At 58.3% G+C, this 12,269-nt stretch overlaps 1 protein-coding gene across 6 annotated transcripts in view; it reads left to right on the top strand.

Moving 5' to 3' along the window:
• CCM2 (CCM2 scaffold protein) overlaps window positions 1-10,158 on the top strand; it is a 50,437-nt gene extending 40,279 nt beyond the window's left edge. For all 6 annotated transcript variants that reach the window (XM_044771339.2, XM_044771330.2, XM_070502848.1 and 3 more), the window contains 6 exons: window positions 2,978-3,114; window positions 4,170-4,305; window positions 7,227-7,284; window positions 7,774-7,912; window positions 8,515-8,653; window positions 9,620-10,158. In XM_044771339.2, the coding sequence (XP_044627274.1) occupies window positions 2,978-3,114; window positions 4,170-4,305; window positions 7,227-7,284; window positions 7,774-7,912; window positions 8,515-8,653; window positions 9,620-9,894 (884 nt within the window). In that variant the 3' untranslated portion in view covers window positions 9,895-10,158. The remainder of the gene's footprint in view (window positions 1-2,977; window positions 3,115-4,169; window positions 4,306-7,226; window positions 7,285-7,773; window positions 7,913-8,514; window positions 8,654-9,619) is intronic.
• Window positions 10,159-12,269: the final 2,111 nt, after the last annotated feature.

The following is a 12,269-nucleotide window of genomic DNA, read 5'->3' as shown; positions in this document are numbered from 1 at the left end:
GCTTCTGCCCTGGCGTCAAGTTACTCAGGAATGAGGAGCGAAGTCATGGTTTCGCTTGTGCTGTGCCCTTCCCCGTGAGGGTTCTGAGGATGGCGCTGCACCACTGATTCTGTTCTGGGCTCCTTTGGGCGCTCCTGTCGGCTGGGTTGGGCCCCGAAGCCATTGTTTTCCAAAGGGCCACTGGCGGGATGTGAGGCCAGCTAGATGGATCCACCTGGAGCACACTTCAGGCAGCACAGAGAGAAAGTTGTTTCTCTGCTGGAGCTCGGTCATTCATGGAGGATCCAAGGGCTTTTCTTAAGAGCCAGGGCCCTGGTGAGCTTTCTCAGCACTGACTTCTTGAGCTTGGGTGAGCTCTGGAGATTGGTTGGGAAGCTGCCAGCCCATGAAGCTGGCGGGGTGCTGCGGGCCCACCCACACAGCTGACTGGAGCAGTGTGAAGGCGTCTGCCGCAGTTTCAGCCCCTTGGCTTTGTGCAGCTGTGGCTTAGCCCCCCCGACTCTCACACACACACACACACACACACACACACACTCAGAGTGTCTTCACACTCACAGCCCCTCACCTATGCTCACACACTCCCACACACACCCACACCCCCGCTCTGTCACGCTGTACTTCTGAGCAAGGTCCCTTCTGTGCTCTGCTTGTCCCTCATTTCCCTTCATTGTGCTCAGTGAGCATCTGCTATTTAATGACGGGCATTATTTTAGGTGGACAATATGAAACTGCCGATATTTAACTATTTTAATCTACAAAAATGGCAATTTAGTGTGGCTCAAACTAGTACAAAGTATGTGACATGAGTGATCTAATTTAATCTCCATCGTAAATGGGAAGGAGGAGCCTGTTTTCTCCTGCTTTACAGGTGGAGTAACAGAGCAGACAGGACGGGTGACTCGGCGAGGGTCACCTGGTGGGTAGATGGTGGGGCTGGCTGTGGGAGCTGGTTTTGTAATCGCTTCCACCACTGCTGCCCGGGGCCATGTGACTGCCCAGTCTGCTACCCAGGGATGGGGTCCCCCGCAGGAGGCCTGAGGTCTAGGGCACCCTTAGGGACAGAAAGCGATGGGGAGACCAGCTTCTGACGGGGTGCTGCAGGCATGTGAGCTGGAGGGTGGGCGCTGGGCCCCCCTGGCTTCTTGTGCAGCCGGGCATTTCTCAGCGTTAATCATTAGAACAAATTGCTGAGAAGATGAGTAACAGATTTGTTAAAAGGGAGTGAATGAGCTCCGTAGGAGAAACTTGCCAGAAAGAGATGAAAACCAGGAGCCAGAGCTTTGAGAGCCTTTGAGTTAAAGGAGAAGAATGAATCCCTGTGTCCCAGGGCGCCTTCCTTGATTTAGCGGATCGCTCTGAAGTGAAGTCCTGAGATCAAGAGCCTTCATGTCTCTCAGAGGCTCGTGTGTACGTCGGATATACTGTTGGTGGGATTCTGAACATAGCAGTCCTCAGCACAGACACTGGCAATGATGGCTCATATTTATTAAGTGCCTACTACATCCAGGCACAGCTGTGTGCCTCCTCGGGCCCAGAGTATGCTGGCGTTGGGAGAATGCTAGGTGGCGGGGTTGGGGGTGCTGGGCGAGGGTGAGTTGGGGCCAGGTCTGGCTGCAGGAGGTTTGGTGTGGCAGGCATGGCTTGGAGGGCGGGTGACCACATGTCCCTTTGTGCCAGGATGGAGCAGATCATGGGGACATCTCATTGAAGGATTTTTCTGTGACTGTAGGAGAGCAGATGTGGATCTGAAGCAGGACCTGTGGGGACAGTCTGTGTGACTGCAGCTGGCAGTGCTCATGGCCAGGTGCAGCCAGGGGGTTGGAAGTGGGCTCTTTAGAGACAGCGCAAGCTCGCTTCCTTGTGAACCAGCCATGGGTGCGGGCCATAGAGCTACTTAAAATGTTCTAGGAGCCATGTTAAAAAAAGTAAAGAGGAACAAGTGAAATCAATGTTAATAATATACTTCATTTAGTTCTCTGTCTCAAATATCGTCCGCATATGATCAATATAACAATTTCCAATGAGAAATCATACATTCTTCTTTGTATAACTCTGAGACCCTGTGTAGTTTACACTTAGGGCTGGACTCAGTTTAGGCTCATCACATTTCTCGTGCTCATTGCCTATGGCCGCTGTGGGACAGTGCGGTCCCAGAGTCCCCCCAGGGTTTGTGGGGCTCAGCCTCCACGCAGGGTGCCAGGCCACAGGGCACCTGGTCTCTGCAGGCCCATTTGCCCCGAGTCCCACTGTTCCTGGCCCGGTTCCTGTCTCCTGGCCATGTGTGAGCCTCAGGTGTTCTCCTTCCTCAGCTGGGCCTGCCCCGAGACACACGGGCACCAGGCGGAGTTCAAGGCTTCACTTGCAGTTCCTGTGCCCGGGTCTGTCCAAGCTGATGTGCTTGGAGCCCTGCTCCTGCACAAACTTCCCCAGGACGTGTGCCTCCCTTCCTGCCTCGGGCAGGCCTGGAGTCGTCTCCGCAGCTCTTGAGGCCCTGTTTGTCCGAGGAGGCGGTGCATAGACTTTAGGACCCCAGTTGGGGCTCTCACAGTCCAGATCCCCACCTGGGCCCTGCCCCTCACATGCCCTTGGGCCCTGTCCTTTGTCCCCCATGCCTCAGTTTTGTGTGTCAGGATTGTCCTCATGGTCCATCTTATGTTAACCCTGTGAATGGAACCCTGTGAGTACCTTCCTTTGTGCAGATCAAAAGCAGCTGAATATCGGCAGTTTCGTGTCTCAGCCTAAGATATTGGCACCATCTTTGGCAAGGATGCTAGAAGGGCATGTAGGGTGAAAATTCTCAGCAGCCAGTGTGAGGATGAAGGAGTTGCTCCCTTGTTCCCACCCCTTGTTTAGAGAAGTTGGGGGAGAGGGCGTACCCCGTGTAGGCGTGTCCCCACCTGAGCCTGCTATGGGCTGTCTAGAGACAGCTGTTGAGCTCCTGCACTTGCCCTAACCTGCCGCGGTGTTGACTTCTCAGCCCAGGACCCCGGCATCTCCCCCAGCCAGAGTCTGTGTGCGGAAAGTTCCAGAGGCCTCACCGCAGGCTCCCTGTCAGAGAGTGGAGTGGGACCCGTGGAAGCGTGCTGCCTGGTGATCCTGGCTGCAGAGAGCAAGGTGAGCAGAGTTGGGAACTAAGACCCAGGCCCCATCCACACCTGGCCCAGGCCGTCACCGTCACCTGGCCCAGGCCTTGCCCACAACCTGTCCAGCTCTGCCCACACCCCACAGCCTTCCCAGGCACCACTCACAATCTGGCCAGGCTTTTTCCATATCTTGGCCCAGCCCTACCCACACCCAACCCATGCCCTGCCTGCAGCCTGTCCAGGCCCGTCTCACATCCTGACCCAGCCCTGCCAACAGCAGGCCCAGCCCCACCTACATCCTGACCCAGGCTTCGCCCCTAGTCTCACTCCATCTGGTGCCTCCCCCTGTGCTGGTTGGTTCCTTCTCCTCTTGGTGGGCCTTGTCCCTCTCTCCCCCGTGCTGATGGGAGCAGTGGTCTCCTCCACCCCAAGCTGTGCCCTGTCAGAAGATTCCTAGGAGTGGCAAGTTAGGGTTGGGGCCCCCTCAGGCACCTACATGCTGCCAGCCTCTGGGAGCCCTTAGATATCCTTCTGTTTAGTTTCCACATCCGAAAGACAGTGGTAGTGCCACCCCTCCTTAGGTAGCCTCTCATCAGCTTCCCTCCTCCTCAGCTGTGCCTGCGTTTCAGCAGCAGTTCTTCCTCATGGGGCCACCTCCCTGGCCTGTCCCCACTGGAAGCCCCTCCAGACATTGCCTCGTGTCCTGGGGCCAGAACCACCCCAGATGGGACCCTGGTTTAACAGCACACATGTGAAGCATTTTGCAGTGTTGGGAATGCTGTCCATGTGAGCTGCCACAAATGCTGGTTCCCTCCCTGCCCCGTTTCCTGAGGCTAGAACAGGAGTGGTGAGAGGGTGTTGGCCGGCCAGGGCAGTGTGAAGAGGAGGGCTGGTAGCTGACACGTCTGCAGGCCACACCTGGCCGCCCCGGGTCTGGAGAGCGTCCTCGCCGTGGGCTGGCATCCCTGTGGCCCCACTGGGCAACAGGAGGCAGAGGGCACTCAGTCCTGGTGTTCACTGAGCATCTGAGGTGGCAGGTGCCCGGAAGCCACCCAGGAAGGCGCAGCTTTGTCCCCTCCATGGCAGGTCGCCGCCGAAGAGCTGTGCTCCCTGCTGGGCCAAGTCTTCCAGATTGTGTACACGGAGTCCACCATCGACTTTCTGGACAGAGCCATATTTGATGGAGCCTCAACACCCACCCACCACCTGTCCCTTCACAGTGGTACGTGGTGAGAGGGCGGGCAGCAGGGCCCCAGCTTCCCTCCCCCAGTCCTGCAGAAATGCCCCCCAGGCAGCATCCGTGTGCAGTGCCTTTGCTCCCTGTCCTGGGGGTTCAAGCCAATGCCCTTTGTTTCCAGACTTCACGTTCATGTTACTCTGCAGGTTTAGTCAAGGCCATCCTCTTACACCAGCCTGGTGGCTTCCAGCATAACTTTGGGAGCCCGGAACACTTTTTCTGGAACTACATGTGGCTAAAGTCACTTCACCTAACTCAGAACAGAGGGCCAGGAGGGGCTTCCAGCACTGGGGCTGAGCGTGGGTTTGAGGAGCCTCCCTTCCAGAACGCCCAGACCTCACTGCGCTTGGTGGGTGTGAGGACTCCTTCCAGAACGCAGACTGCCTGGGAGCAGGGTGGTGGGTGGGAGGAAGTGAAGGAGTCCTGAAGACTGTGTGGCGTGACCAGCATCCGGGAGCCACCACCTCCGCATGGGTATCTGGAGCGTTTTCAGGAATCTGTTAGCGCACACAACACATTTCCTTTACACACAGCCCACTTGAGCTAAATATTCTACACACCAAGAGTATCTGTCTTAAATATGTGATTTATTGAGGACTCATGGCTTCTGTAAGTAGAAAGGCACTGGAGACAGTACAGCTGTAGCTTCCAGTATCGTCTGTCTGTGGAGATAAGTCCCAGCCCTGCGTCCTCCCCAGTGGTTCACACATCTCAGCGAAGAGGGACAAAGCCAGGAGAACCCTCCTTTGTGTGTTTATGAAGCTGGGGGCTCTTTGAGGAAGGACCCATCCCAGGGCTGGTTGTCCGCTGCCTGCCTTTCCTGCTGCTGGTGCTGAAGCTGCACGCGGCCCCGCAGAAACGGCCCAGCAAGGCAGGCGGTCTGTCCCCATATGCTGGGCGGGGGTTGAGGCCCAGAGGCCAGCGACTTCTCTCCAGTAAGTAGCAGGTGGTTGGTTTATCAAGCCGTATGTAAACATCCAATTTCAGTGTGATTGGTTTGCCCTTGTGCATTAAAATTCCCAATAGGGTCTTTTTTTTTGCTGAATCTTTTGCTAAAAAGTGCATAAATTATAAATGTATAGTTGCATGAGTTTTCACAAAGTAAGATGTAAGTGATCAGGGCTTCTTGAGTGGCCTTCCTCCCTGCCAGCCTCCACTCCACATGGGCGGCGGCGTGCCTCTCTCCTCAAGTCTCCCTGTGGGATCTGCACACATACACACGCACCTGTCACCCATGCACACGTACGAACAGGCACACCTCAGAGATCGCTGGTGCATTCCAGACCACCGCAAGAAAGCGAGTATCGCAATAAAATGAGTTGCATGAGTTTTTCAGTTTTTCCCAGTGCACCTAAAAGTTATGTTTACACTATACCATAGTCTGTGAAGTGTGCGATAGCATTATGTCTAAAAAACAATGTACGTACTTTAGTTAAAAAGTACTTCATTGCTAAGAAATGCTCACTGTCGTCTGAGCCTTCAGCGAGCCGTAATCTTTTTACTGATGGAGGCTCTTGGAAAAAACGCAGTGTCTGCGAAGGGCAGTGAAGTGAGGTATGCCTTATCACACATGTGTGCACATCTGTACACACCACACATGCACACCCATTCCGTGCACATGTACACGCTCACACTCTCACACCCACGTGCACGCACACGCATCTTGTGCTGGTTTCTGCCTCAGGGCCTTTCTTACTGAGTCTCTTTGCTCCTGCTGCTGTGAGGTCACCAAAACTTAGGAGCTTAGAAGCTTAAACACAGATCTAGTCTCTCACGTTTTGTAGGCCAGAGTCCAGAGCGGGTCTCACTGGCTAAAATCAGGGTGCTGGCCAGGCTGCCTTCCTTCTTCGGCTCAGGGAGAAGCTGGCTCCTGCCTTTTCTAGCTTTGGGAGCCCTTCCTGCATCTTCACAGCCGGCAGAGGAAAATCTCTGACCTCCTGTTGTCACAGCTCTGTCTGCCCCTCTGCCCCTCCTCCACTTTGAAGGGCCCGGTGGTCACACCAAGCCCACCCACATAGCCCAGGACATTCTCCCTGTGTTTGGTCAGCTACGGAGCAGCCTCCACCCCCATCGCCATGTCACCCACACATTCATAGGTCCTGGGATTTGGACGTGGACCGTTGCCCTTGCCCACCACTTTTATTTCTTCCCACTGCCAGAAACGTCCCTTGTTCTTCCTCAGCCTCTGCCACACCGTCTCACCACCACTGTCACAGCTCGGCTTGCTGTCTAGAACGGTGCTCCGATGTCCCGCACGGTCTGTGTCATACAGACGTTACGTCATCTGTCCAGGGTTTCCCGAGTAGCTGCTGTGTACCAGGCCCTTGCTGGCCTGAGGGTCTCGGGCATCCCGAGGCCTCGTCTCTGTCCTTGGGGAGCAGCTGTCTGCGTGTGGAGCTCGGCTGGGTCCAGGATGGGGGTCAGACCTACCAGCTCTGATTGTGGCTCTGCCCTCACAGCTGTGACGTGGGGCACAACTTCTCTGATTCACATCCTCATCTAAAAGCAGGGCAGTGATGAGACCTGCCAGAGTCAGAGAAGATGAGGTAACACAGCTCCTAGGATTCTGCCAGATGTGGAGCTGACACCTACAAATGGTGCTTTTCTTTTTCTTGGCCATTGGGGAGCCTCCTCCAGCTCTGCCACTTGGCACATCCTCTGAGACCAGAGCATCACCCCTCCAGCCCAGACCTGCAGCAGGTGGTGCATCTCACAAGAGCCCAGGAGGAGCGGGTGCAGGTGCGGCCTGAGGTGCACCCCAGGGGCCCAGCCGGCTCTGCCCACAAAGGCCCCAGGAGCCCTGCCGCCAGGGCTCTGCATCTCCCATTTAGAGCTCGGCCGCTGCACTCAGTGCTCTCTCTCTCTCACGTAACTGGAAGCATCTGTTTTCTGCGCTTTCTGTACAGATGACTCTTCCACCAAGGTGGACATGAAGGAGTCTTATGAGACAGAAGCCAGCACTTTGTGAGTACTGGGCCCTGGCTTTCAGCAATGCCAGCATGTCAGCCTGGCCCCCCTCCCCTGTCAGGCTCCCTCCATTCTCCCTTGCTGGCCACCCTCCCCTCCCGCTGTTGGGCCCCATTCCTCTTGCTGGGCCCCCTCCCCTTCATCAGCCCCTCAACCCCTCCCCCCGAGTCCAGCCTTCATAGGCTTTCCAGCTCGCAGGCTCCCCAAGGTTGCGCTACCGGTGAGCTCGTCGATCTGTGAGAGCGTGCTAGGCTCCATGTTGCTGATCCCCTCGTGTCTTCCTCTGTCCCACTCCCTGTGCCCCTCCTTCCACCTTCTCCAGACCCTCGCCCCATGCCCGGGCAAGCTGACCTCCCTTTCCCGTCACCTGCCCTGACTCCCACCGCGGGGCACCCCTGGCACTAACTGGGTGCTTGCAGGGTGTCGTGGGTGCAGGTACGGGGCAGGGGTCGAGGAGCTGCCTGCCCATGGCTCGCGTCCTTGCAGCTCCTTCCCTGAGTGTGCGCACGCAGGCGGCGTCTCGCCCTTGTCCTTCTGCATGCAGACGGCACCCCATGCCAAGACGGTGAGCGAGAGCGAGCTGAGCGCCACGGCCGCCGAGCTGCTGCAGGACTACATGCTCACGGTACCCTGCCCACTGCGGGCGCCTTAGTCGTAGAAGTTCCTGAAGGAGGCGAGGGGGGGGAGGAGGAGGAGGAATGGGGAGGAGGGTGAGCGAGGGTACCTTGCTTATGTCTCCATCCTCTTCGCCAGGCATCACTGCCTTTCCTGCTGGGACAGTCATTGGGGAGCACTTGGGTTGGTGTGGGGGCTGCTCTGGCCACTGGGGCTTGACCACAGGTCTGTCCCTGGGTCTCAGATGGTGAACGGTGGCAGAGGGACTGGATGCTCCCTGGAAGGGCTGGATGGGGCGTCTCATTGTTCAGCTGACTTTCCCTCTGTCCCCTGACCTCATGTGGTCTTGCCCTTGAAAATTCAGTCTCCTGGCCCACACGTGTCCCCCAGATGGTGTGGGCATTGCTCTGGGCCCAAGGACACCAGTAAACAGACCCCTGGCAGTGGTGCAGCCGTGCTCCCTCTGCCCTGCTCCTGGTGAGATTAGGGCAGACGGCATGGGCTCTTCTTGGGTCCCTGCGACCCTCTGCGCAGGTGTAGGGGCCTTGACCTGTGGCACTCTTCTTCCTCCGGTCACCGGGTCCTGTCTGGTGTCCCACTCTCTCTCTGTAGCTGCGCACCAAGCTGTCCTCGCAGGAGATCCAGCAGTTCGCTGCACTGCTTCACGAATACCGCGACGGGGCCTCGGTGCATGAGTTCTGCATCAACCTGCGGCAGCTCTACGGGGACAGCCGCAAGTTCCTGCTGCTGGGTGAGTCCTGGGATGGACGGGCACCTGAATTGCGGGCCGGGGCTCTGATAGGAAAGGGGGTTCCAGCCAGTAAGGCCCAAGTGATTCTGGCCAGAGGGCTCTTCCCAGTGCCTGGCAGGAGCTCGTCCTCTGGGGAGCAGCAGAGGGCCCCACAGAAGCTAGACTGAGAAGCCAGGAGCTGTGCACTGGCCACATGAGGGCTAAGGGGGCTCTTCAAAGGAGGTGGTGCTTGAGCTGGTTTTGATGGATGAGTAGAAGAAGAGAACGTGGCATTTCTCAGTGGAAGGACCAGCTTTTGCTGAGGCGGTGAGGCCCCAAGAGCTCAGTATGTTGGGCCAGCATGGCAGGCAGGGTGGTCAGGGCCTGCCGCCCATAGCTGGGATGTGGCACTGGACGTCTGCCCACACCCACGAGGACAGGGCCAGGGCTGTGCCTTCCCTCTGCTGACTCCAGAGAACATGGCTGGTTGAAGGTGGCTGGTGGAGGCTCCTGGGTCCTGGGCTCCACCTGCAATAATCCAAGCAGGGTGTGTTGTACCCGCACTGGCTGCCACCTGAGGGCTCTGCTCGCAGGGGGATAAAGGGCTAAAGGCTGGACCTGCTGCCTCCAGTGAGCTCTTGACGACTTCATGGCCTCCCTGGGGTCAGTCGCCCAGCCAGGGCTTAGATCCAAGGGCCTTGACCCCCAGCTCATAGTGTTCCTTTCAGTCTTGTTCTCACATAGGAGGGTGCCTCTTGTACGGAAATGGGTGGTCCTCCAGAGGTGGAAGCGCAGCTGGGCGGTGGGGGCCTGTTGCTCCGAGCTCCACCTCCCCTCACCTTGGAAACTTGTGAACTGGGACTTCTGTGAGGACTGGTGGGAGTGAGGGGAGGGCCCGAGGCACGTCAGAGTGAGGGTAGACATGGGGCGGGGTCCTCTGGGTCATGGATGTGCTTGCTGTGGGTCAGGCGAGTGGTGTGTCTGCAGGTCTGCGGCCCTTCATCCCTGAGAAGGACAGCCAGCACTTCGAGAATTTCCTGGAGACCATCGGGGTGAAGGATGGCCGAGGTATCATCACGGACAGCTTTGGCAGGTACCGGCGGGCCATGAGCTCCACCTCCACCTCCAACGGGAACAGGGCCGCAGGCAGCTCTGATGACCAGTCTGTGCCCTCAGAGGGGGACGAGTGGGACCGCATGATCTCAGACATCAGCAATGACATCGAGGCACTGGGCTGCAGCATGGACCAGGACTCTGCCTGACGACGCCGGGAGGGACCCCGCACATATGCCCTTCCTGTGCCGGGGCTGGGGCCGGCCGAAGGGCCCCAGGCACAGGTGGCCCTTTACTGTGAAGAACGCGCCCCAGTGAGGGGGCAGAAGGCTGCACCCTGCCGCCTGCCTGCGGCCCCACTTTGGGAGGGGCTCCCTCGGCCAGACCTCGGACAGCTGTCGATTTTGCACATGACGTTTCTATTGAAATTCCCAGAGACCTTAAAAGAAGTTTACTGCAATGTGAATAACTTACCTCTGGTGGCCAGTGTGTTTCTGACCCAGTGGGGTGAGAGTGGCGGCCTTTGCTCTGGCCTCTGTCCCAGGCCTGCATGCCCGGGGCTGGGTACGGTGGTCTGGGGGCCAGGCTGCCCTTTGGCTCTGGCCCCTGCAGGGAGCTGGGCCGGGCTCAGTGGCAGGGGAGGCCACGGGGAGGACGTGATGTGGGCTTTTGCTTTGTGGACATGGGGTGCAGGAGTCTTGGGGACGTGTGGTTGTGAGTGGCAGGCCCTGGCTATTGGGACCCAGGCACTGGGCTCTCCAAGGGGCGCTGGCTCTGTTCTGGCCTCACCCAAGTTCCCAGGTCTCACCTGCCATTGCGGTGGTTTCCAGAGCAAACCCTGTACACCCCCCACCCCACCAGAAGTGCCATCCGCATCCTGAAAGCGTGTTATCTTGGAGCCTGGGTCCCATTTCCAGGGGGCCCTCCTCAATCCCCTGGGCTCGGCTCCTCCTGTGCCCTTGAGACATGGGGAGGTAATGGGGATGACCGCAGGGCAGGGGCCTCAGTTTGGGAGCTGGGCCTGGAGATTGCAGTGTGCAGGCACGGGCAGGCCCAGCTCTGGGACTCCCTCCTCACCTGGAAGGTGCCTTCATCCTGCAGACCCCCTCCCAGTTTCCTGTACAAGCTCTGGCTGAGCTGGGGGGGCGTCTGGCCCCAGGGAGGGAGGGTAGAGCCCTGGTCTCATGTGTGGGACCAGGCAAGGGTCTGCAGTCCCTCAGGCTCCCTCCTGCAGAGGGGCAGGGCAGGACAGGAGGAAGAACCTCAGACTGCTCTGGACAGGATGTCTGAGAGCTGTTCACGAGCAGCCCAGGCCGGGCAGAGCTAAGGGAGACACTTGGTAGATACTGTCTCTAGACACGTGTGCAAATCGATCTGCCCTGGAAGCATTTGGGACAGCGAAAGACAGCCACAGCCCAGGGCTGGCCCCTCTAGAGCCCAGCCTGTGCCTGAGCAGTGGGACCTGTAGTGGGATTGCATGAGCCTTCTGTGCAGATGGTCAGGACTGCTCCTGCCCCTTCAGGGGCCCCCACCCACATGTGGTCCCCCACTACAGTCCCTCACCCTGTCCTGGGACATGGCCCCCACTCTCTGGGTCCCTAGACTTTGGAGAAAAGAGGACATAGGCCGGAGTGAGGGGCCAGGAACTTTGAGGATTAACCACTGGCCCCCTGAGCAAATGCGGTTTTCCTGCAGCTTCTCCAGTGCAGGTGCCCTTGTGGAAACTTCTAGGGTCTCCTACATCTGGGGACATCCACCTGGAAACTCCAGTCCCAAGGCCCATGCATTGAGTCACAGACAGGTGACCAGACTGCCTGCAGTCTCTAGGCAAATCAGGCACCCCAGGACATAAGGGGAGGACCACCACCCTTTGGGAACACAGTAGAGGGCCCCCACCCTCGGGGGACAAAAGAGAAGGATGACCACCCTCTGGGACATGCGGGGAGAACCACCACCCTCTGGGGATGGGGAAGGAGGACCACCACTCTGTGGGGACATGGGGGAAAGACCATCACCCTTGGGGACATGGAGGCGGGGACCAGCACCCTCTGGGGACATAGGGGAAAGACCACCACCCTCTGGGGATATGGGGGGGGGGGACCACTGTCCTCTGGGGATATGTGGGGGAGGACCACCACCCTCTGGGGACATAGGGGAAAGACCACCACCCTCTGGGGATATAGGGGGGGACCACTGCCCTCTGGGGATATGGGGGGGGAGGACCACTGCCCTCTGGGGATATGTGGGGGAGGACCACCACCCTCTGGGGATATGGGGCGAGGACCACCACCCTCTGGGGATATGAGGGGAGGACCACCACTCTGGGGACACGGGGAGAGGGCCAGCACCTTCTGGGGACACGAGGGGAGGACCACCACACTCTAGAACCTTCTGGGGACACGGTGGGGAGGGCCATGACTCTGGGGACATGTGGGAAGGACCACCACCCTCTGAAGATGTGGGGGTTGGACCACCACACTCCTTGGGTTCTGTGTAGCCTCTGGAAATGTCTTCACGCCGCCTCAAATCCTGCTCAGCCAGAGCCTGTGCTTGGGGAGCAGTTGGAGCAGGAACAGAGAAACAA

The sequence above is a fragment of the Equus asinus genome, chromosome 1, assembly GCF_041296235.1.
Source record: "Equus asinus isolate D_3611 breed Donkey chromosome 1, EquAss-T2T_v2, whole genome shotgun sequence".
NCBI lineage: Eukaryota > Metazoa > Chordata > Mammalia > Perissodactyla > Equidae > Equus > Equus asinus.
Note: the sequence above shows the minus strand (reverse complement) of the source record. Positions and strands in the feature narration are given on the sequence as shown.